The sequence below is a fragment of the Osmerus mordax genome, chromosome 15, assembly GCF_038355195.1.
Source record: "Osmerus mordax isolate fOsmMor3 chromosome 15, fOsmMor3.pri, whole genome shotgun sequence".
Taxonomy (NCBI): Eukaryota; Metazoa; Chordata; class Actinopteri; order Osmeriformes; family Osmeridae; genus Osmerus; species Osmerus mordax.
This window is the reverse complement of record NC_090064.1, coordinates 8,309,912-8,334,398: the sequence shown is the minus strand read 5'-3', so window position 1 is coordinate 8,334,398 and position 24,487 is coordinate 8,309,912. Positions and strand designations below refer to the sequence as shown.

General features: G+C 47.3%; 3 protein-coding genes across 5 annotated transcripts; 2 read left to right on the top strand and 1 right to left on the bottom strand.

Annotated features, from left to right (window-relative positions):
- Positions 1–287: 287 nt before the first annotated feature.
- On the bottom strand, positions 288–5,468 carry med1l (mediator complex subunit 1-like). Its single transcript, XM_067252154.1, has 17 exons — positions 5,430–5,468; positions 5,176–5,258; positions 4,033–4,108; positions 3,876–3,930; positions 3,560–3,692; positions 3,439–3,467; positions 2,712–2,783; positions 2,515–2,589; positions 2,353–2,429; positions 2,220–2,271; positions 2,004–2,111; positions 1,755–1,879; positions 1,502–1,626; positions 1,224–1,419; positions 1,026–1,121; positions 817–919; positions 288–672 (listed from the first exon to the last, which is right to left on the bottom strand). Exons 1-17 carry the CDS (start codon positions 5,446–5,448, stop codon positions 288–290), a joined length of 1,809 nt encoding a protein of 602 aa, XP_067108255.1. The 5' UTR covers positions 5,449–5,468.
- A 308-nt stretch (positions 5,469–5,776) lies between these two features.
- On the top strand, positions 5,777–10,182 carry ralaa (v-ral simian leukemia viral oncogene homolog Aa (ras related)). Of its 3 annotated transcripts, none has more exons than XM_067251450.1 (5): positions 5,777–5,890; positions 7,047–7,296; positions 7,419–7,627; positions 7,765–7,939; positions 8,087–10,182. In XM_067251450.1, exons 2-5 carry the CDS (start codon positions 7,183–7,185, stop codon positions 8,207–8,209), a joined length of 621 nt encoding a protein of 206 aa, XP_067107551.1. In that variant the 5' UTR covers positions 5,777–5,890; positions 7,047–7,182; the 3' UTR covers positions 8,210–10,182. The 3 variants fall into 3 exon arrangements, with proteins under 3 accessions (XP_067107551.1, XP_067107553.1, XP_067107552.1); XM_067251452.1 differs by having other exon boundaries at positions 5,806–5,890; positions 7,141–7,296; XM_067251451.1 differs by lacking the exon at positions 5,777–5,890 and adding an exon at positions 6,681–6,757.
- An 854-nt stretch (positions 10,183–11,036) lies between these two features.
- cdk13 (cyclin dependent kinase 13) lies at positions 11,037–19,368 on the top strand. The gene is made up of 14 exons (XM_067251636.1): positions 11,037–12,987; positions 13,863–14,438; positions 14,567–14,725; positions 14,854–14,993; positions 15,094–15,264; positions 15,374–15,563; positions 15,719–15,775; positions 15,947–16,048; positions 16,236–16,313; positions 16,440–16,556; positions 16,665–16,796; positions 16,924–17,120; positions 17,236–17,688; positions 17,829–19,368. Exons 1-14 carry the CDS (start codon positions 11,864–11,866, stop codon positions 18,524–18,526), a joined length of 4,194 nt encoding a protein of 1,397 aa, XP_067107737.1. The 5' UTR covers positions 11,037–11,863; the 3' UTR covers positions 18,527–19,368.
- The last annotated feature ends 5,119 nt before the right edge of the window (positions 19,369–24,487 follow it).

Sequence of the window (24,487 nt, the reverse complement as noted above, 5' to 3'; positions counted from 1 at the left end):
ATGGAGAGTGCTGCTACAGCTAAGTTCAAATGATTTAACTTTAATTGTGGGCTTCTCACACCAGTGGTTTAAGTCCTTGATTACAAGCAAAAAAATAAAAATCGAGTAATCATACTTTTATAAAAGCAATTACACTTTTAGAGCCACTTATGTTGATGTGATGTAGCAACAAAACAAATACTGGTTAGTAATGTACTTTTATTTGAGAATCTTTAAAAATGTAAAGCTATCATTTAGAGCCTCATAACCCACATCCTTCATGGTTCACACGCTACACACTAAGGCCCCTAGATTAGTTCTGGAAGGTGGTTGCTGCTGGCTATCCAGTGCGATGGATACACACCCACAGAGACACAGGGGTAAGGGTTGGCAGGAAGGCTTGTATTGGAATCAGAAACAGGCTGAGATGCGGTTACAGACATGAGATAATACTCGGAGGCAGACACCGCAGCCACGGCATCTGCTCCAGGTACACTCTGGGAGATGGTGGCAGAGGGAGGAGACCAGACACTGCCGGGTTCAGTGACACTGGGGCTGACGGTGTCCTGGGACACAAGGACAGAGGGAGGGGCACCTGCCAGGGTAGTGAGACGGGCGGGCGGAGTCTGGGGAGTCATTCTTTTTTCCAGCTTCCCATTCAACGCCCTCATGGTCACCGGGATGGACAGACATCTGGAAAAGCCAGCAACACTCGACGGTGAAGAACTAGTACACACACATGACTCATGCGACTCAGTTTGGTCAGCTGTTTAATGAGGTATTATTGTATAAATGAATACCCGTTTGGGGAAATACTCCTTGAACATCCTAACATACCTCTTTAGGACTTTCGAGATATATTCATCCATGGGTGACTGTTCTAATCCTGATGCAAACAGGCTGCATCTAAGATGTCGGGAGTCTTCCACATTCACAACCACTATAGAAAGGAATCATATGATATGATCATATAAAAATGGACAAAGTAAATCTCTAAACGGATCCTCAAAATGCCACCTCATCTCTAGGCATTCGGCCAGACTTACACACAGCAAGAGAGTCACTCTCAGAAAGGTGAAAGGTCACAGAGAAGCTGGACTCGCACACCGGAAGGACCTCGCAGTACAGATCACAAACCGCTCCTAAAGGGCACATTTGATTAGATCAATGTTTACCGCTGACACACGCTATCAAGACTCGGCGCTGCGCGGCGCCACTGAGACCAGGGGCCGCCAGCCGCTCACCTGGGCTGCGCCGGGTCGCGGTCCCACAGCTGGCCAGCAGGGTGTTGATGGTACACTGATGGCGCAGGACTTCCAGCAGGGCAGGGACATGGGCAGGGTGAGTGAAGGGGATGCTGCCCACCATGGAGCCTTTACAAGTCCCTCCAGCCCATGCAGTCCCTGGGACCACATAGCTGTGCACTTCGCCAGGAAGCGACTGGGGGAGTGAAGGATGGAAAAAGGTCAGTATGGTAAATGACTCATTTAAGAAGAGGTACACACTGTTCCTGATGGAATACCACAATGAAGAAGGTGTCCGACTCCGGCCCAGATAATGTTTCATCCCAGTTCTTTCTCCCTGATAACTCCATCAGCAACTGGGGTAAGGGCGCCCACTGCAGGTCGGTTTCTGGTATGGCAACACCTACGAAACAGGGAGAGACAACAGCGCCGAGAGATACTGCGAATCACACACCAGAATAGCTGTCCCCCGGAAAATGCTAAACAAACCTAGATGGATGGTTCACATTTAACACCTGAACAGATCAACACCTGTGATTTGGTTGATCTTGTTGATAAAAGCAGAGAGCACAGGCAGCGGTTTTTGCAGCTTAAGAAGGAAGCAGGCTGGCAGAGCCTCACATGTCGCCTCACTCAGAGGGCTGAACACTGGGTCACTGTCAAAGGGAAAAAGGAAAACATTCAAAACTCCAGCGAGAGAGAACAGTGGGAGAAACCCCGCCTGTTAGGATGACTTCACTACTGAGTTGACAAGATGACCATCAACGCAGTCACGGGTACCCTTGAGAGTCAAGCTGAGGTGGTTGTGGGATCAGTGATGTCATCTGGAGGTCGTGGGTGGACTCACTGGGTCCCACTGTCACCAGAGTCACCTGGCCGACACTCTCTCTCTCTGAGATTAGGAGAACTTCGTCAGTAGCCAAGACCATGAAGTCAAGAACGTGTGTGTGTGTGTGTGGGGAAGACAAGTGACCTACTTTACCTGGTCCTGACAACCCCAGGAGGATGTCTGAAGGACTGACGAAGAACTGAATGCTCATTGGACAGCCTAAGTTGGGAAAGACAATATTTTGGTTTCAGTGACTATGAGGCCGTCTGGCCATTTAGTATGTTCTATATGTTACTGCACCTTCTCTGCCCACAGTCAGATACCCAAGTCTGCCATTGAGAATGATGTCCACTTGAGGATCAGACTCCTTCAGTGCTCTGAAAAAATCTATATTGAAGCACTTCAGAAAGTTGACGGCACAGACGAGAACACTTCCATCAACAATTAACAGAATGAACTTGCCTCGGCAAATGTGATATCTTCTGCAGATCTCTCCCTAGGTGCTGCAGCGATGTGAATATCTTGACTTTGGTCTCACTGTTGAACAAACACAGACATACGCTACACAACAACATGACTACAACCCAAACAATGATGACCAGTGACCGAACAGAAAACGACAGTTAAACCACCAGCAACAGTTACGCCGTCAACATTACTTGTCTCCGGGTATGTTGTAGAGGGACGCAAGGCCTTCAAGCTTCCCCGAGAACTCTTCAAATCTCCTTGACCTGTGACACATTAAAGATCCTGTAAAGCAAATTCCATGATTTGCTTCTAAGTACTTTATATACGTGTGAAATTAATTCCTGAAAGCATGTGCAAAGCGCGAAAACTTTGTCGCACTGAAATGTGGTTAGATGTTGAACAGTTTCTCTTCCATTTTCAGCTCAGGTTTTGTATAGGCGGAGCCAAAACCCGACCGATCTATGTCACAGCCACCTATCTATGTCAGATCACAGACGGTTGCATTCTGTTACTCAGCTGGTACGATGCAAAGACAAAGTAATTAATACATAAAACACTCAAGAGACTGCAGGTAGGTCTGTTCTGATATCTGCAATTGATTTAGCTAGTGTTGCTGTTGTTGGTAAATTCAATAAATTCGAGGGGGCGGAGCTTCAGCTCCTTCAGGCAACACACCCCTCCAGTCTCAAGCAGAAAAGACTGCTGATTTTCTCACTATTTCAAAGTCTAATTTAACATACTTGTCTGTTTTTTTTTCTCATTCTAATTTGGATGGGTAGTTAACAACATATTGTTCTGTGGTGTGATGAACTTAAAACTCATTTTCAATTCCACTTTACAGGATCTTTAAGAGTAGTCACCGAACACCTCATCGTCCACAGTATTTGTACAGTTGTGTCAACAGGATTCGCTTCTTACCTCAGAAGCTTTAGAAGGGACTCACTTGTCTAGGAAACAAAACACACAAGAGGTTGGCTTCAGACTGGCTCGTTCTATAAAGCTGGCAGACAGGATGTGAGATTCTAGAAGCAGCAGTTACCACAGGAGCTTCTCCATGCTGGGCCACCTTAACATCCTCCACCCCTCCACCTGGCAGGAGCAGAACCTCCAGGTAGAACAGGTCGGCCGTCAGGTAGCAGGTGGTCTCACTGGGACTCAGGTGGGACCCCATTCTGAATATAAGGAAGATAACAACTGTGTTAAATATAAGGGAGATGAATACATTTATTAATCATCACCAAAACTCTAATTCAAGTACCTTGATCCAGCAGAGAAAAAATAAGAGTAAACAGTGGTTTTACCCAAAGATAGAAACAATAGAAAGTAAAGTAAAGCGATGGTTGTCAGATCTATACCCTCTTTGTTTGGCGACCATCTCTAAACGGGACACCATGCAACTCAGAGTGGACACTGACATTCAGAATAGAAAAATACATGAATTAATCCCGTAGCATACAATGTACAAGGGTTCAGAAATGCATAAAACAAAAATTAATGATTTTGCTTGTTTACCATTGAGTGCTTCATGGAGTCTTTTCAGACATCTAACCAGTGGCTCGCAGGGTTTGGGGTCACCTCTGGACTTATCCTGCAAAGAACAATGTTGCAAAGAAAGTACTAAATTAAGATACGTTTGTCTGCTGAAGCCACGAAAAACCACAGGCACTCTGAGCTCCGTGTTTATTAGGAAGCAGAAAAACCCGCACCAAGGAGAGTTCCTAAGAACTGAATGTACTTAAGCTTGAACATCATCACTGGCAGACATCCGCATGGCCCGGTTCCAGCTTCCATATCCCCTCGGACCACACATACACCGTATCACATGTCCAATAGCACTGCCCCAGCCTCTGACTGACCCCTCCTCTGCTGGCCCGGGAGACTGACCGCTGCCAAGTTCAACTTCCTGCGAAGCCAAGCAATCATCTCTGTCCCTGCTTCGACCGAACCAAATCAAAATAAACCACCTCCCAGGACAGGTCAACCCTAACTGTGCGGGGTAGCTGGAGAGGAGGGCATTTCTTTAAAGTTTAGTTCAATTGTTTATGGTGCTTTTGAATAAGATTCCATTACTCTAATGTGTATTGACCTGTACAGGGCGATAAAGCTCTGCCAATTCAATTTAATAACATCTAAGTAGTATACGTGGCTGCTGACTTCCATCTACAAAGCTAAGTGATGAGACAGGAGTTTATGGTGTCTTAACCTGGGCAATGAACCGGGATCCCAACAGCTCACTTGACATCAATCATCTAATGAGAGTGTTTGTGTGTGCCGTTGCCTTCCAGCACATAATAAGGTTAGAACTGAGGATCCCTCAGTTATCCATCCATTCAGCTGATCATCACTCCTAATCTACTATTCTGCATTCCCTTGTCACACATTTTAATAAATCTCAGTTGCCATTTGAATTGACGCGGGTTCCAGGTTGACCTGGGCTCACTAACGAGGGTAAACCACAAAGGCCACAATATCGCCATCTAAGAGCAAAATGGACAAGACACTTCCTTGGGGACTCATTTGGGAAGGACACCAGCACCCAACGAGCTCTTGTTTACATAGTGTGATGTTTAGTACAGCTCTAATCCCGCAAAAATCTAACAAAAAAATACATCTGGAAAGCATTGTATACGCCTCTCAGTAGGAATACATTCTTACCATGCACCTACGAACCAGTTGAAAGGTCTCATTCCATTTCTTCTCCGCATATTTCAAGTGAAGATCAGATACAAGAGACATTCCTGGTGCACAGAAGATATAATTAATAGTAATTGCGTATTATTAATATTGTCTTCAAACTAAGGTACGCACGTGCGTTTGTAGCTGAAAATGTAAGATTGTGTATCAATCAACCAAAGACTATTTCGTATCATTAGCCTAATTGAATTAACCCACAATGAGATTTATTTTACCGGTCGTGCGAAAAGCCATCGATTGCAGATTCTACCAGGAATGTTTGAAGGCCAGATGAACAGATACCACAAGCCGAGTCAGACAGACACACACACGTGCGATGCTCGCTTCCTCGCAACGATGATGGTCAGATAGAATATAGCTGGATACCCATTGTTACTTGTTACTATTTCAACTAGTTGTTGATCACCTACACGCCACGTCACCACACTGATTAAAAAATAATATATGTACAGGCTACATGGAGTGATATCCCCCACCCATGCCCCCTGGGCACTTTCAGTGTGTCTTGGGGACGCAGACAACTCGTCTCGTCTGGAACAGCTCCAAGCGGGCGTAGTTCATTCAGCCTGGTACTTCAGTCAGTGCTTGTCTGGTTGTTTGTGTGAGAAGACTAGCCTAGAGAACAAGTGATCGGCTTTCGAAATTTTCTCATAATACCTAAGAGCTGCGTCCTAAGGTGAGCCTATTCAATAATGCCACTTGACAGATACTGCACTAGGTAATCGCTGGACTGAATCTTAATTTAGACTGCAATTAAACGATTAAACTAGCTAGAGCTAGCTAGCTTATCATGCTAAACAGAGTACCCCAGGTTAGGTGGCCTACGAACTAGTGGAACTAGCCAGCACTTACGATGATCGTTAGGACTTTACTGTTACTAATAGAATAGAGACCTGTTACTTGCGTGCCAGTTAGCTATCGATCTGGGTCAACACTTTTTTTGACCATGAATAAAATGTATGAAGCTAGCTACCCAACCCACAATTCTAGCTAAACTAGCTAGCCTGTGCTCTCTACTGGCGGTGCTATGGGAAAAGCTAGTTTGCAAACTAGGTAGTTGCACTGACAGTTAATGGTGTCCACCTGACACTAATGGTATTATTAGCTAATGATCGTGTTAAAACTAGTTAGCTGGTTAAGTAGTTAGCTAGTGGTGCTAATCAGCTAACTTAGTTTCCCACCTTTCTAAAGCAATTGCCTACATTAGCTGGCAAATAATACAAGGGCTAGTCTATATAATTATTACCAAGAACATTTATGTTTAGCGTGAGTTAGCTTAGCTATTTAGGTTATTTATTAATGCATCATCAGTGATTGGGACTCGTGACAAGTACGTGGCTTTAGCTAGCAAACATTAGGCTACCTAGCTAACAAGTTGACAGCTGGACCGAATCATATTGGACTACATTGACCAGCTAGTTTCTGCCTAGAGGTGGTAAACTTTGCTGAGTAAATAACTTAAAGTAGCACTGCTAGATTCATATTATTCGGTGAAGGATAAACTGCCCCACGCCACACCCCAAAATAAACAGTGAAGTTACAGGTGTGTAACTTCCTCTGGTGTTCAGCATTTATAAACCTTCCTCATATGGTATTGTAGTTTTAATAAAGTGATGTAAATTAGTGTGGGAAATGTATACTTGCCTGCATTTTTCTAGGTTTACGTACTTCTTGCGTTTTCTTAATAAATTCCTAAAACAAAATACAGGGGTATCAAGGAGTACATTTATTAGATCGCCCCCTTGTGGTAGTATTCCTTAATACACAGGGTGAGGTCAGTGCATTGCAAATGAGGTCATGCTCTCTTAATGCCTCTTTTCATCTCCTCAAAGGACAGTGTCATTCTGCTCCTCGGTTGGAATCGGCTGCCCAACCGTACCAGGCTAGCCTACCATTTTGTTTTGCCCTCCAAACTCTTCCTTGAAGACTTTCCTTGCCTAAAACTTCAGGTGCTTAGTCCTGACCGTCATGGCTGCTGCAAAGCCAAAGGGACAGAATTCCCTGGCCCTTCACAAAGTGATAATGGTGGGCAGCGGAGGAGTGGGGAAGTCTGCTCTCACTCTGCAGTTCATGTATGACGAGGTAAGTGTTTGCTTTCTTATCTTGCCACGTTTTACGAGTGGACAGTTTTCCTAATTGATACTGTGACTGTTGTGCAGTTCTTCTCGAGTTCACTCATGTGTTTTACCCTGTTACACTCCTAGTTTGTGGAAGATTATGAACCAACCAAAGCTGATAGCTACAGGAAGAAAGTTGTGCTGGACGGGGAGGAAGTCCAGATAGACATCCTGGACACGGCGGGACAGGAGGACTATGCCGCCATTCGGGATAACTACTTCCGCAGTGGGGAAGGTTTCCTCTGCGTCTTCTCCATCACCGAGCTCGAGTCGTTCGCAGCAACAGCAGATTTCAGGTTGAGTGACATCCTTTTACAGAATGATTCTTTCTTCGTGGAGTTTGTCTTCCAGTAGGGCATGTCAAGCATGATGAGGTTACCGTATCGCTTGTGAGTAGAGAAAGCTGTCTCTGATGACTGTGTGTGGCCTGCAGAGAGCAGATACTGAGAGTGAAGGAGGACGAGAACGTGCCGTTCCTCCTGGTGGGGAACAAGTCTGATCTGGAAGACCGGCGCCAGGTGAGCGCAGAAGAGGCCAAAACACGTGCTGAGCAGTGGGGCGTGTGCTACGTAGAGACCTCTGCCAAGACCCGTGCCAACGTCGACAAGGTAAGACTGTGGTCCACAGCTGTCCGATGTACTGTAACCTGCACCGGTCAGTTGTTAGTCCAGAAATGGGTTCCGTCTGCTACTTCAGACGCATTGTCATTGCCATGTAGCTAAACATTGTTTTGAATGCGTCACCTGTGATTTTAGGTGTTCTTTGACCTGATGAGAGAAATCCGAGCCAGGAAAATGGAGGACGGCAAAGAGAAAAATGGAAAAAAGAAAAGTAAAAGTTTGGCTAAGAGAATTAGAGAGAGATGCTGTATTTTATAGTGGCATGGGTGCAGCAACGACTGCTGGTGTACATAAAACATTTATCTGTTTTTTGCATTTGATTTATGCCTGGCCCTTACTTTTGGTCTTGTGTCAGAAGTAACCGGTTGGGCAGGAGGTCAGTGGCACTGGCAAATGATACATTTTCAGATTTAGCAGTCAAGGACATTATAAATTGTTCGTCAGATTGTTTATTCTATGACACTTCAAAAAACATCAACCTGCAGCCTCTGTCTCTCAAAAAACTAGGAGTAGGGCCCCCGAAGTAGGAAAATGCACACTAGAAGTGGGTATGTGGCTAATGTTACAAAGAAAGATTGTAACATCGTTGATGCATATTATAATGATGTACAGGAAGACCGAGACAGTGGTGGGGTAGGGAGGTGCCATGATATTTGGCACTGATCCTGGGATTCAAAATCCAAAATATTATGATTGTATCAGCTAATCGGTTGAAAATTTAAAAAAAAAAAAAAAAAGTGTGAAAAAGAAAAATCCCTCGTAGGACATGAGCTGAATAGCATGGGTATTTGTGCATCATTTAAACGTTTTTACCATGTGATGTATAGTAAATTATTTACAAAAGAATATGATGAAACATATAAATCTTCATATTTTTTGCAAAGGTGTCAACTCTTAGTTGCCATGCACAAAAGCACACTAATATTATTCTTCCCATCTAAAGATTCATCAACTCCCATCCATTTAGATTTTTATTCCTGCACTCAGTGGAGCAATGGACTTTGGTGTAATCTTTTAAAAGTATATATGTCCGTCTAACATTTCATATTTTCATTGGATGGGTTGTCAAACAGTACTGAGATGATGATTACCGGTACATAAGTTTTAAAGAAATCATATGCACTCATATTCTCTTTTGGGGGAGGGGGGAGGGGAGGTCCACTAATCAGTCATTTCCAACACTTTTCTCTTGAACCCATCTCAAAGTGCTCTGGTCTCTCAGCCGGGACTTTTATTTCTACTTTAATAGTGAAAAGCTTTGAAAGCAGATTAGGTCCTGCCTGCCTACTAGTAATGGTAGTAATTAGGCACCAAAGACAGACCAAGTGCAGATATGTTCAGAACCTGGTGTCCTGTTTCAACTGTGTGTAATATAAACTGTTTATGTTGATCGGACGACTGCTCAGTGACTCAAATGCAAACTTTGAGTGGTCGTGTAGGGTTAGTGGTTGTGAGGGCTTTTCTGCCTCGAATGCCTTGATGTCCATTGTGAATGTGAACAAGCAGACTAGAGCCCCTCTACCCATCTTCTTGCTCACTCTACCACTAGATAGCCAATAATATGCAATTATTTGGTGATGTGTTAGAGAATTGTTCTATATCCATACCTATTCCATTTGATTCATGTGAACCATTTTATCCATTCTGTCAATCGTCTAAATAATTGGGTCCTATTCATTTCTGATTTATTGTTGAGCACTACACTACTGGAACCACTGTCATAAATTTGTATTTCAGATTGGGAAACAATTTAAAGCCTCTAGATGCCTTGGCTGTCACAGTTTAAAATACTTAATTCTGTTTCCCTCAAGTAGCTGCTGAATAAGGCTTTAAGAGCCTTCTTTGATTAATCATCCCTATTTTTGTATATGAATATGTAGAATATATGTATGACATATATTTAAAGAACCCAGTTATTGGGAAGTTCTACTACACATACTCACCAAATTACACTACATCCTTGTCCTTCCTCATAAGAACACTAACCTACTGAAACCTGAACAACTCAGAAGGGCTAATCCCTTGGTTCAAACATTGACTTGATTTCAAAATACAAATATTTCCTTTGATAGAGGATGCAGTTGGCCCATGCTGTGCTTTATGTACTATTACTTACATCCATGGTGCTAGCTTATTTTCTCACTCTTACATTAATGATGTGTGTTCAAGCATGTTCTATGAGTTTGAGTATGAATGTGTCCTTTTGTCTTGTAGCTCCTACAAAACTTAAACATATGGTCTGTAAAAAATATCAATACTCCCTGTGCTGTTTGGATTGCTTGTCTTCATGTCTCACAGTGGATTCTGACTAGGTAGGACCTGTTGTAGCAAGACTGTGAATACGGAAATAGAAAAACGTTTTTTTTACCAAACTAATTGGTGTGATGTAATATTCAGGCTGCGGGTATTGTTTTCTTTCTTTTTTTATTTAATTTTTTAATACATGTATTGCCTTTGATATATTTTAACTAACTTTACATTTGTGTTATTTATCTCTGATTTAATCTGTCAAACCACACATCCTTCTTGGATGTGATGATTTATGTATCCTGTATTGTTTAGTTACTGTCCTGTCTATGTTTACTACTTTAAAAAAAAGAACCACTAGTGTATCTAAATGTGACTGGGTACAAGGGTTGAAATTGCATATCAACTCTCATTTTTTGTGAGCTAACGGAAAGACAAATAAAGTGATGTTTAAGACATTTTTTGACATAAATACTTTTCAACTTCATGTGTCAGATGAAGTGGGGGGGGCTTTTACTGACTTTTTAAAGTCAGTAATTACGTGACATTAAACGTGTCCTTGTGTTTTAACTTTAAAACAATCGACCGTTCACCAATCGATAAAAAAAGTTTGGCGAATAATTTACTTTTGTGAGCATGTATATTAAAAAAGCATCACGATTTTACACCACACATCTACATTTAGTTTGCATGGCAGGGGTTTCCTTTGGCGGTGACGTAACCACCGATCTGGATTACGCATTTCATTGGATGTACAGCGACGTACAAGGCCTCCAGTTTGAAAGCCAGAGAGGCCCAGTACAGCAGTCTGTAACGTTAGTTCGTGAACTAAAGTTCGTACGTTTTTTTATACAAAATAGTACACAGTCTGTGACAAATAAAACTCAAAATACTATATATCGCTGTCCTTATAATATTGATGGCAATGGGACAAGCGTCGTCTGAAGACACGTGAAAGCAGATATGTTTTTGAATGGCTTTGTTTTATAGAATCTGCCGGAGTTGACTTGAACTCGACAAGGAGAAAGAAAGCGAGCTACAGTAGCAGCCTGCTAGCTACGAAGCTAGTTCGCGTGCTAGTTACTTCCTTGTTACAGACTGGAGTATGGTGACATGTTTATCTGAAGAAGTTTGACTCCGGGATAGCGGGGCCTTTCGTATCCTTAACCATTTTTGAATGGAATTCAGACCCGTCCGAGTTGAGTGATTTTTTCCAAGGAACACATCTTTGAGACATCGGGGCCTACACTCAGCATGGAATGGAATGCAATTCCCTGTCAAGCTGGCCACACAGTTCCAAGCTAGCTGGCTAGCTTAGCCGACTAGCTAAGTTGGCTAGCTAGGTGGCATAGTACATCGTTTGGAGATGCTCAGTCCTGGATTACAATGGCTCAGTTTAATTCAGTATATATTTAGCTTGCTAAACTGATACAAAGAATATATGTAGATGGATATAAGTATCGCTGGCAAAGAGTGATGGATTATTGTTTGGGGTGGCTAGCGCATTGTAGTTAGTGACAGCAAGAGCTAGCCTCTTAGCCCAGTTAGCTATCGTGAACAAATTTGTTAGTTACAAATGTTTCGTTTTATTAACCACAGAACATAAGGCGGAACACTGGAAAAGGGAGTATTACCTAAAGTAAATCATTTATTTGTAATCAATAAATGCCTAATACGGAGGTGCTTCGTGAGGGAAGGGGAAGGAGCCCCTCGGCACAGAGAAATGCAAGACAGGACAGTCGCAGTAAACCTGGAAGCGGTGCGATTCAACGAGAGAAGCACCGGGAGAAGAGGCGGTCATCGGCATCTCGACGAAAGAAACACCGACATGCAAAGGACAGAGAGCCATGGCATACACCCGAGGACCCTGATAATGAACGAAAGGGGACTTTAGAGCGAGACGGTGAACTTCGGACTTTGGTTGAGTATGACGACGTAAGTTCTCAATCAGAGGGCTTTTCTGGGAGCCCATCGCCTAAACTAGACGATAGGTTTCCAGTGGACAGACTTGCTGAAGTTGACAATAACGGACCTACATCTCCCGGGAGAAAGTCTCGCAGAGACCGGGATATTTTGCACGTTAGGAAGGATGAGCAAACAAGAGGACCATCTGAGAGGAGTAGACAAGACAAGGAACCCAAAAGGAAGGACCATCAGAGCCGCGAGAGAAGCTCTTCTAAAGCCCGCGGTGGTAATAGCCTAAGCGGTACCAAAAACAACAGAGACAGTGCAAGAAGCAACGACAGCAATGGCAAGAAGACTGCTTCGGTGTTGCCCCCCGTGTCTGTGGATAAAAGGGATTCTAAGAGACACAGAAGTAAAACAAGATCTGAAAAAGAGCCCCCCTCGGCATACAGGGACGCACCCCAATCATACAGAGAGGAGCGTGAAGAACTAGGTAGGGCCTACAGAAGAAGTCCAGGCTTCAAAGCAGAAAGTCCCTATGGGACATCCTACGCTTATGAATACCAGTCTCCCAGCGGTAGTTACAACCAGTTGATATCCAGAAGAAGCCCTACATATGGAAACAAAAGGTTGTCCCCTAGTTCCACATACTACGGACGAGATGCGGAGCTTTATGGTGCCTACAACGTTTCAAAGTCTCCCAGTTCATATTCCAGCAACAAAAGAAAGCGGTCTCCGGGGAGCCCGTTTGCCTGGCGCAGGTCTCCAAGTTATGGCCGTCATAGTCCTTATGAACATGGAGAACTTGGTACAAGTCCCTACGGCAACCGTAGGCGATCACGAAGTCCATATAGAAAGTCACTGAGTCCGAGTCCAGATGTAAGGTGAGTGAACATCTTCCAAATGCACTGTTGCTGCCATTCACATGTTCAGACACCTAATTTAACCACCGTATGTGTTAGCGGCTTGTGTTTTCCAATTAGTAATGTACATGTTTGGCAACCTAGAATAGCTTACTCATACAAGGCCTTGGAGATGAAGGCCTATAACCCCACGCGCATACTAGAACAGGAAGAACGATGTGGCAAGTGGAGAACACATGGCAATGTTGGCTCCTTATCGATCACTAGAAAGTTGCGTTAAAATGTTTGATCCACAGTTAATGGATCCATAGTCTAAGGTAGTAGCCCACTTTCCTGGCTAGATTTATGACACCGATTAGCAGAAGTCACGGGGCCACGAGGCTCCGACTGACTGCAACTGCCTTTCTCTAAGGTCAAGAATAGATTATAGGCAAGAATTTTATTGTATAGTCGTCGTAGGTCCGGTCATATTTAACTGTGCATCGAAATGGAAAGTGGTGGTGACTTAAATGCGATTCATGGCGCGATTCGTAACTACTATTAATTAAATCAAGTGCGTGCTTCATTGCGTTCAGACTGTACAAACCCCGATTAAAATCCATTATTTACACAACATGAGCTTAGTGGAATCTGTTTGTGAAATACTTTCACCTTATCAGTAACTTAGTTAGTGGATCCAGTTAATACTGTAATAATTTATAAAGAATAATTATATTTTGACATGCTACCTTAATTTTTTGTAAATCATCAACCAGACTAGTTAAAAAACATGCTTGGAATTCTCCTCTGACTGACCATGTTCCCATAATCTTAAAATGGTCGAGAACGCGCTCAGGTCAGTTATTTCAGATGTTTTTTTAAAGAAACGACTTTGACACATGCCACCCTCTCCCCAGGCGATCGGGCAAGTCACGGAGCCGTAGCCCGTACCCGTCCTCGCGGCACTCGCGTTCCCGGAGCCGCCACCGCCACTCCCGCTCGCGGTCCCGGCCCTCCAGCCTGTCCCCCAGCACCATCACCTTCAAGAGCAGCCTGGCGGCCGAGCTCAGCAAGCAGAAGAAGGCCAAAGCAGCCGAGGCGGCCGCCAAGGCGAAGAGCTCCAGCAACGCCTCCACCCCAACCAAGGGCCCCTCCTCGGCCCACCACCAGCCCAGCCCCAAGGCCAACCATGTCACCAAGAAGGGCCGCCCTCCCTCCCCGCCTCCTCCAGAGAAGGGTCCCCGGACGCCTGTGTCCAGCCAGCCCCAGTCCCCAGCCGACAAGCCCTCCAGGAAGGGCGTGGACCCACCCCAGTCCAGCAGGGACCGGGACGGCAAGGTGAAGGAGGAGCTGGCGGTGCACCGGGACAAGAGGAAAGCACCAGCGTCGGCCCAGAGCAAGGAGAAGGAGAGGATGTCTGCCACGGCCATCTCCGCGCTCGCATCGCTGCCACTGCCCACAAGCATCCTGGAGCATCTGGATGCTTCCGACAGGTAAGGAGGTGACAACGGTCTCGCCAGGTTTTTCTTGTCATTAGCATTCCCCCTGAATGTCTCTCCCCCTCCCCTCCCCCCTTTAGTTTCCGTACTCAAAAGCATCCTTTCCTGCCTCTTCTGTTTAGCTTCAAGGACAGCTCAGGGAAGAAGAAACCGGAACGCAAAGCCCGCTACCTTCTGGCTGACCTGCCCCTGCCCCCGGAGCTGCCTGGAGGCCTGTCCTCCTCCTCGCCCCGCAGCCCCGCCGACGACAAGAAGGGCCTGAGCCTGCGCCGCCGGCCCAAGTACGTCTGGACCTCCCCAACAGCGCCCCCCACGTCCTCCTGTCTGGCCTCGCGCTCTGACCCCGCCCCCGGCCAAGCTGCTGTAGGGGGCAGCTTCTCAAAATGTGTTTTTCTGCGTCCCTGCCTAGGATCTGCGGCCCTCGTTTCGGGGAGATCAAGGAGACGGAGATCGACTGGGGGAAGCGCTGCGTGGACAAGTTTGACATCATTGGCATCACGGGCGAGGGCACGTACGGCCAGGTGTACAAAGCCAAGGACAAAGACACAGGTGAGCGCCTTCAACTAGCACGCGATAAACTCACTTCAAGCACACATGAATATCAAGAAGGCCACTGTAAATGTGCCTTTTTTGGGGGGGACTTGTCTAGCTGAAATGGTGGCCTTGAAGAAGGTCCGCCTGGACAACGAGAAGGAGGGCTTCCCCATCACGGCCATCCGAGAGATCAAGATCCTCCGCCAGCTCAACCACAAGAGCATCATCAACATGAAGGAGATCGTCACCGACAAGGAGGACGCGCTGGACTTCAAGAACGACAAAGGTCCGCGTCACCCGCGTGCTGCCGCCGTCACAGCAGGAGGTCCCTGCGTCACGCTCGTGTCACTCCAACGGGGTGCTGGTGTTTATCTTTCTTGACGGTTCTCTCCTAGGTGCGTTCTACCTGGTGTTTGAGTACATGGACCACGACCTGATGGGACTCCTGGAGTCGGGGCTGGTCCACTTCAACGAGAGCCACATCAAGTCCTTCATGCGTCAGCTCCTGGAGGGCCTCGACTACTGCCACAAGAAGAACTTCCTGCACAGGGACATCAAGTGCTCCAACATCCTGCTCAACAACAAGTGAGTGTTCCGCTCAAGACGGGGCCGATTCAAAGCCCCCCCACTCCATGAATGGAAGGCGATGTCTCTCCACATCTTCCTTTGAACAAAAGAAAATGCTCGTTATTTGATTTGATCTGACAGGATGCCTGTGTTTGTGCCTTCGTCTCTTTCAGGGGTCAGATAAAGCTGGCCGATTTTGGTCTGGCTCGGCTGTACAACTCAGAGGAGAGGTGAGCGCACCTTTTCAGTTTCCTTTGTCTCCACACCGGCCCCGCCCTCATACATGGGTGGCGTGTCCCTCCCTCCGGGGTCACGCGTGTGTGTTGTGGTCGTAACGCCATGCCGCGACGATGCCCCTCCTGGCCGTGCAATGACTGAGCCGTCTCTCTGTTCTCCCCCAGCCGGCCGTACACCAACAAGGTGATCACGCTGTGGTACCGCCCCCCCGAGCTGCTGCTGGGGGAGGAGAGGTACACGCCTGCCATCGACGTGTGGAGCTGCGGGTGAGACACACACACACACACACCTTTTGTTATGGTTTTGGACTGACTGAGTGGCGAGACCAACCTAGCGAGGATGTTTACCTAAGCAGCGGTCTCTCTCCTGTGGTGTTGTCAAACATCTCTTCCTGGAATCTCTTCCCAGAGGCGTGTTTTACATATCTCTTTCATCTCATCCTGTCCGACCCAGGTGCATTCTGGGGGAGCTGTTCACCAAGAAACCCATTTTCCAGGCGAACCAGGAGCTCGCTCAGTTGGAGCTTATCAGGTAGGTCTGGATGCGGCCCGATAAGGGCAGGGCGAGACGCTTTAAAACACCCCCCCCTCAGACAGAGCTGCTGTTGGAGCCGTGTACCCCGGGGGTGTTGACACGTCCCCTCTGCTCCCCTCTCAGCCGCATCTGTGGCAGCCCCTGCCCCGCCGCGTGGCCGGACGTCATCAAGCTGCCCTACTTCAACACCATGAAACCAAAGAAGCAGTACCGCCGACGCCTACGGGAGGAGTTCGCTTTGTGAGTTTTTTGTGACTCGCGCTCAAATTCGGTCGACGCGGCGCCCTTATGTATTTCTATTCTCCTCCCGGGTGTGAGTAAGTGAGGAGGTGTGTTTTTGTGTTCCAGTATTCCTCCGTCGGCGCTGGATCTGTTTGACCACATGCTCCACCTGGACCCCAGTAAGCGCTGCGCTGCCGAGCAGGCCCTGGGCAGCGAGTTCCTCCGAGACGTGGACCCGGCCAAGATGCCCCCACCTGAGTAGGGTTCAGTCATGACTCACTCTTAAAGAGGATCCGCCTTTCCTATTATTCCACTTCCAAACTCACCAAACTCGTACGCTCTCCTCTTCCCTTCCCCCCCCCCCCCCCCCCCCCCCCCCCCCCAGTCTCCCTCTGTGGCAGGACTGTCATGAGTTGTGGAGTAAGAAGCGGAGGAGGCAGAAGCAGATGCCAGAGGAGCTGATGCCCCCCAAAGCTCCCCGCAAGGAGCTGGGTCTGGACGACAGCCGCAGCAACACCCCCCAGGGCTTCCCTGCCCCCGGAGGCCTCAAGGCCCAGGGCGGGGCTGCTTCTGCCCTGCTGGGTGAGTCTTGCGGGGGAAAGGGGGGTGGTGGGTCACTGGCATTGTCACCATGGCTGAGATCGTAGAAGGCTGAGCTTGAATATTGAATGTATTTTTTTTGTTTGTTTTTTTTTAGACCCCAAAGCGCCCAACTCCCAGCTGACCCAGGAGCAGCTAGCGGTCCTCATCAACCTGTTCAACCAGTCTAAGAGCTCCGGCAGCTCGGCCCAGCTGGCCTCCAAGGTCAACCCCGAGACCCTGCAGCAGCTCTCCACAGCCCTGCCCCCGGCCCCGGCCGACCCAGACAGACCCCCTGAGCCTCCCCTGCCCCCGGCCCCCAGCAAGCCCCCCCAGCCCCCCGCGACAGGCGGGGCGCCCCGCACGCCCCCCACCGCCAAGCCCCCCTCCCCGCCCCCGGGGGCCCCTGAGGGGGAGGCGGCGGCTGCCGTGACCATGCTGCTGGCCCAGATCCTGCAGGCCCAGCAGAGCCAGCGGCAGGAGGCCAGCGAGGCCGGAGAGGGCTCAGAGGCCGGCCCAGCGCCTCCCACGGACGTCAAACAACCCCCGGAGCCCAGCCCGGTGTCCCCAGGTAACCAGCTGTCCTGGAAAACCATCCAGTGGGTGGAGCGAAAATGAATAATTCAATATTTTAGTACGACCCAAGCTTTCCTAAATGGGTTTGAACTTAACCCACATTTCCTGTTTTTGTTTCTTCTTCTTCTGTGCCAGCGTCTGAAGGAAGCGCGGTGTCCAGCCGACCCCCGGCCCCTCTGCCCATCCTGCCCCCAAACCAGCGCCCCCCAGAGCCCCCGGAGCCCCCTCCCCAGTGTGCCGACCTGGACTACCGGCAGCCCCCGGAGCCCCAGCCTGGCCCTCCCATCAGCGCCTCTGCCGGGGTGGGGGAGGGGGGCAGGCCCCCTGAGCCCGACTACCCCCCCCTGCCCAGCGCAGAGGGCCCAGGCTACGTAGCAGACTACAGCCGCCCGCCCCCTCCACCCTTCCCTCCAGCAGGGTTTGGGGAGAGCTACATGGACCACATGCTGGCCGCGGGTCTCCCACCCCACGCCCTCAGGGAGGTGTTCAGCGCTACAGCCCCGCCCCCCAGCTCCGCTTCCTCCTCCACCTCCTCCCTCCAGGAGCCCTACCCCCCGGGGGGGCCGGGGGCGGGGGGCGGCATGGTGTTCAGCGGAGACAAGGACCACCGTTTTGAGTACAATCACAGCCCCGGGCAGCAGCCCAACCCCACCAGCATCCACCTGTACAACCATGGCATCGGCCGCAAGGAAGGAGGGCCCCCGCAACCCCCCGGCCCCCCTCCTGGCCAATCATGGGCCTCCCCCTCCCAGGCCGGGAACCCGCCCCTTCCTCTGGGGTTTGTCCCCCATGTGAACTCGGCAGCGATCCGAGGGCGAGGCCTCCCCTTCTGATTGGCTGTGCTGGGGTTGGCAGGGCAGGTGAGGAGGGACTCAGACCAGGGGAGCCCAGGGCCTCTCAGGCCTCACCAGACAGATCTGGAAATGCACACTTGATTTGTAATAATTTAAAGAATCTGTGTTGAAGCATTGTACTCCTCTTGTATCTGGAATGTGGGGTATGTTACAGAAGGACAGCAACAAATACTAAAGAGCGAGGGGGGCTTTCCTTGCTCATAATCTTTCTTTTTTTTGGTCTTTTTTCTTTTTTTTTGTAATCTATTCTACTGCTGTCTTTTAAATTAAACTTTTACCTTTTTTGAGTGTACATTTACCAGGCCAGGTATGTTTTAAATCTGTACCTTCAGCCTTTCTTTAATTGCTCCCTGGGCAGACTAGTATTAATGTTTTGCACTACTGACTTGAGTAGGCGGAATCTTTATTAGCTATGAAATGAATGTGCGATATCTGCACAGTTAGAAAATGACCAGTAATGTAGTTTTTTTTTCTGTTTTTTTTCTTTTTTTTAAATCCTATTTTGGCCAAGGATACACCCACACCAGAAGAACTTGGGTGACTGGGTTCCTGACTGTGGGCTGGTGATCGTCTTTTACTAAATGAACTGTTGGTTCCAGAAAGACCGGTAGCACTTGGATGACTGCAGTAAAACTGATAGCTACTGAATGACTCTTTGGGTTAAGGCTGTGTTCCAGTAAATTTCTAATTAATCATAAGGAAAAACAAAAAGATGTGTAACCTGAGTTCAAAAAGGAGACTAGCAACTGTCTTTTTGTACTGAAATGTTTTGTTTTCTCTTCCCTTTGGCAAACGTTTATTAAAGAAATGCCAACGATGTACTCACCTGTCCGTTTATTTATTTGTATTTGCCTGCGGTATTTTGATAGCATCCCACACGTTATGGAAACGGTATACAGTGATACTGTGTTGGCAGTATGACATACAGCTCAAGACCGCGGTTTAGCCACAAGAGGGCAGCACCATTCTCGCGTCTGCCTGAAAGATGAAGCCGTAACCGTGGGATCACAGGGAGACGATACCAGTGCCACAGGCTGTCCTGCCCCTCTGCTGCACTGCCAGGCTGCAGGGTGCTGTCCATGGTGCTACAACAGCTTGAGGTGTTTGCTGCTGAGGAACACAGGACCCACACGCACCAGAGGAAAACCTGACTGGGGACCAGTTTGAATGTCGGCATTTTAATTGAACTTACAATTTGTATCTCTCAACGGACTTTTGTGTATCGCTTTGGATAAAAGCAAAGTGTGCATGTGGTAAATGCTGCAGATGATCAAGGACTAGAAGCGTTCGCTTGGACAGGACGTTTCACAGCGTTCGGTGCCACCAGACGGCCTGCGTCAAGACGTTTATTCCACACTCCCTCTGAAAGTATGAAACAGTCCGTTGCGTTTGACAGACAGCTCCATTCTTCCTTTCACAGTCTGCATCCCTCTTCTCCCACCTGTCTGTGGAAATGGCAGCAGGGTGCACGGAATCACTTGAAATATCCAAATGTTGCTGATTGCTATGCAGGCAGGCATTAGCAGCTGACTAATCTAACTCAGCTCCGACGCCATCACTCTCACAGTCAGTCATCCAGCCAGCAGATAATAAAAACCACCCAGGCCAGCGGGGGTTAGAAAAAGCTGCCACACGACAGAACATTTCCCAAGAAATAATGGAGACTCAAATGGCAGATGCAAACACCCGTAGAAGGATATTTCACGAGAGACTGAGTAAGAAAAAGAGAGCAGATATCTCACTAATTTCTCACTGCACATAAAAAGGGTCTTTTTTATTTTACCCACCTCGCTAGAAAATGTATGTATCAAAGAATACTCCCAGTAATGGAAAAGCTATTACTTTCCATGGCTCTACAGTGGAGAGCTAATTCCCAGTCTAATGGCAGATAGTCTGTGTTTAATACACCATGGATGATGGATGGCAACGTGGGTTTGCAGACGCTTCACAGAGACGGACAGATTCATAATTCCACATAAGGGACTGAAGAGGGCTGTGGTTGAGATCCAGACAAAGGGCAGGAGAGCGTTTGAGGGGTGAGAGGGGGAGTCAGAGTACGAGTGGTTGCAAGGGGTTCAAGTCTGCAACTCTTCAGCGAATTGTGTGCCGCGCACAACAATTATTTTGCTTCAATAACAACCCTGTAAAGAGAGTCTTGAGATAGAGAGGGAAGGACGCTGGGAGAAACATTGTGTGGGAGGGAGGTAAAGTTATTGTGACACAACAACCCATAACGGAAAAAATGATCCCACGTGCTCATTCTGACTGCAGGAACAGACATACTCACAGGTGAAAAGGCTGTCAATCTTTATCTTGGAGAATTACGACAAAAACTCATCTTGTTGTGATATTTCTCAGAGCCTTGTCAAAGAGTTTCAGAGTTCATGTTCTACAGGACTCCAGGGTTGCATGCTGTGTGGGGTCAATCACAGTCCCCAATGAGTTCCACAGAAGATCTATTAGTTAGAAAAGTACATTACTCTAGCGCACTCGTAAACGCACACATACACACACAACGTACCAATATTCACCACAGTGTGGTGCTGAAAGACCAGAGAGGCCAACAGAGAATTGAGTCTAGACCACCATCATTTATAATGTCTTTTTAAGCATGCCAACATATTTTTTAAGGTAAAGATCTCATCTATTCCTGGAACATGAAGTCCACAGATACACACACAGCTCATTAATAATGTAACTGTCACAAAAGCAGACCTGGGAGAGATGGCATACTTTAGAGACAAACCTCCTCCCTCTCCCATCTCTCTCTCTCTCTCTCTCTCTCTCTCTCTCTCTCTCTCTCTATCTCTCTCTCTCTCTCTCTCTCTCTCTCTCTCTCTCTCTCTCTCTCTCTCTCACACACACACACACACACACATAAAACACACATAAGCAGGAACAAAAAGTGAGCAAACTGTGAGCAAACATTAATGACTAATTAGAACTGAGCATGCCTTGCGTAATGACATAAACGGGTGTTGATCCTGAGCCTTTGAGATGGGGTGTTAAATGAAGTGGGTTTGATGTGACCTTTAGTGGATGAGGGGGGCTCACGGACCAAGAGGTGAGTCAGCAACACTCAAGACTCGAGTCTCGAGCGGCTAACAGCTCGGCTCCTAATTGCGTGTCTGTTTGAATATGCGCCTGCATGCTTCTCGGCGAAGGCTCCGGGGATGCTCTAAGTTGCCGTTTTTGGATAATGTTTTGTTTACAGTTTTGGTCTTCCTCTTGCAGAACAATCCCCTCCAGAGGCCGCGTTCAAATGTTGGGCAATTAAAGAGCGAGAGTTAGGAGAGCAGTCCCAATGTCGCATGAGCGTGGACACAAAGACCGAAGAGGGTCAGAGTAATTATGTCTGTGCGCTGTTGGACTGCGAAGAAACTACGAAGCATGGATTTGAATATACATTATGCCTTATTATGTCGTCCACACTCCTTTTATTCCACATCCTTTTCGCTGTGATAAAGGAGATGGGTTCAATGAGGATTTAATGATTACGGCATGAGAAAGGAACCCAACGCAGAGCTGACCACTAGTGTAAAAAAGGGCAGCTATTCCATTCCAGAGGTCCATGTCAGGTCCATAAAGGTCTGTCTATTCTGGTGTAAGGGGATGCTCTGTTTAAAGGTCACGCACCACTGGTTTCTCTGCTGCCCCATCATAACACACACACACACACATGCAAACACATGCACACGCACACCACCCTTTCCATGCCTCTTATGTTCTTCTCTAAGACATAAGCTTTCACCCGTTTAGTGTCTGACATCTCCATTAAGTCTAACCAGGACCACCGGGGGCTGTTCCAATCCATTACTCAACCCATGTTCCCTTAAAGGTCCCAGTCAAATCTAGTTTAAACCTTACCTTTGACATCGCAGGGCTTCTTCAAGCCATTATAAACCGCGCTCTCTGGTAGGTGAGCGTTTGAACTAGCCAGCGAGGCAGAGCTGGCCGATCCTTCCTGCACCCCTGACCACATTTTCAAAGGACACTTGACTGACAGAACGACCCTGGCCATGAACTGCGGTGCTGGCCTGCTGGCGTTTGACCTGCTAAAACCCCGACTCAGCACTTCGGCAGTGCGGTGCACAGTTTGGAATCCACCGTGTGCTTGTTTGCATTTCAGAGCTGGCCTATTTGTGTTCGACAAGATCAGATAGAATTTTAATGAGGGTTTCAGTAAGAGAATTGTCTTGTCGGGGCTGTGAGCTGGTTCTACGTGCTTCACCCCCCCCCCCCCCCCCCCCCCCCCCACACCCCCTCTCACATACACACTGGCTCATTGTGGACATGCTGGACTTAGTTTACCTCACTGCGTCCTCTCAAGGGAATATGTGTTGCCTCAATCTCCCGGGGATGCTAGTAGGGGCTACCCAGGTGGAAGATACTCTGCTGGAGAACAGCGGGGAAGTAGGAAGAATAGAAAGAACGGGCTAAAAGAAATGCTAAAAGTTTCTGGATGGAAACATGATAACGGGATGCAGGATACTATAGCGGTTTTTAACAGCTTCTTGAGTGTGCAGTGAGCCGTTGAATAGCAAAACCAACGTAGGCTTACGGTGTTCGGTATTGCCTAGATCCTGTTAACTCTTTCAGTTAACTTTTCTAAGGTCCTCTCATGGCACATGGCATGTGTTAATCATGTGTTGTGCCAGATGATTTTGTGTTATAGAATGACCATGCATACAATTATACCCATGTTGAATCCATGCTACATGACCCATAACAATGAATGTAATCGTATTTGAATGACACATTGTAGCTGTCTTGGCCATGACAAAACAATTTCCATGCCCATTAAATTTAATTGCGTAAACAAAAACAATTGCATATCTATAAAAATATCTATAAACTTAGATAGGAAAACGAGTTCAACCATGAAATAGAAAAATTTCATTCGGGAGTATTATTGAAAACAGCAATGCGGTGAGAAAAAGTGTTCGTTTAAATGTGTTTGTGTGAGTGTCAACATTCATTTCAGTAATCAACATGTACATGATGGCCTTCTACCAGAGCCTAGACAACACGGTCTCAAGGCTGGTAACTCATCAAGATGCCATGTTGTTGATCCTTTGCTACAGTTATCCACTTGTAGTACAACCAAATCAAAGACGTCAGCGTTTCAGCTTGTCATGAAACTCCAGAGTTCTGTCACATGACATGACACACGGTTGAACAGTGTGTGTGTGTGTGAGTGTGTGTGTGGACCATCTGATGGTCTCCCCAGTCTTCCTGGTGACTAACCACTCACTTTGTAATAATAAACAGTAAGGCCATCTCAAGGTAGCCTACAGGAGGAGTCATGGTATAGGGGGAATATGTGATAGACAACACGTGTCACAGCCTGGCGTATAAACTGGCTTGGGCTGCACCTCTCTGTCATCCACCGTCTCCGGCGGAGGGGAACCCTCACCGAATTGCTCCTTCCAAGGTTTCTTAAATCTTTTCTCAACGAGTTTTCTTTGGAGTTTTTCCTTGTCTTCCTTGAGGGTTTACATTGCAGTTCTATGGGCGTTATGTGAAACCCTCTGGGACATTGCTTGTGAAAAAGCAATCTACCAAAAAAAAAGCTTGACAAATAAATGTTGATTTGACAAACATGCAGCTACTGTGACATTTCTTTTTTCTCCAGCTCAGGTCTGACATTTCTGATAGCGTAGGTCCATGTGGGTGTTTTATTCCTCTGCTTTTCACACAGGTGCCCAAGACAATTCGCTGCAATGATGGCACTCCACCAACTGGCAGAGCGATGTGGCTTGTGGTACACACCTTGGCAGGACACTGTAGGTTTAAGGCCAGATATTTTGGCTTGCTGTTGCTCTCTGATCTTTCTAGAACCAAAGCACATCTAGTCTAATCAGGCCCGTTTTCCTTAGCTTTATTTGTAGCCAGTATTCAGTTTGTCAACAGGGTAAATGCTGCAAGGGTCTCCACATA

Excerpts from the sequence above, each read along its gene's own strand:
- ralaa (XM_067251450.1), top strand. The coding sequence starts at position 7,183 with ATGGCTGCTGCAAAGCCAAAGGGACAGAATTCCCTGGCCCTTCACAAA. Across the intron at positions 7,628-7,764 it reads GCAGCAACAGCAGATTTCAG|AGAGCAGATACTGAGAGTGA; the intron begins GTTGAGTGACAT and ends TGTGGCCTGCAG. Across the intron at positions 7,940-8,086 it reads CCCGTGCCAACGTCGACAAG|GTGTTCTTTGACCTGATGAG; the intron begins GTAAGACTGTGG and ends CTGTGATTTTAG.
- med1l (XM_067252154.1), bottom strand. Across the intron at positions 4,109-5,175 it reads AACTGGTTCGTAGGTGCATG|GATAAGTCCAGAGGTGACCC; the intron begins GTAAGAATGTAT and ends TGTTCTTTGCAG. Across the intron at positions 2,112-2,219 it reads CCTTCAGACATCCTCCTGGG|AGAGAGTGTCGGCCAGGTGA; the intron begins GTTGTCAGGACC and ends AATCTCAGAGAG.
- cdk13 (XM_067251636.1), top strand. The coding sequence starts at position 11,864 with ATGCCTAATACGGAGGTGCTTCGTGAGGGAAGGGGAAGGAGCCCCTCG. Across the intron at positions 14,439-14,566 it reads CATCTGGATGCTTCCGACAG|CTTCAAGGACAGCTCAGGGA; the intron begins GTAAGGAGGTGA and ends TCTTCTGTTTAG. Across the intron at positions 15,564-15,718 it reads AACATCCTGCTCAACAACAA|GGGTCAGATAAAGCTGGCCG; the intron begins GTGAGTGTTCCG and ends CGTCTCTTTCAG.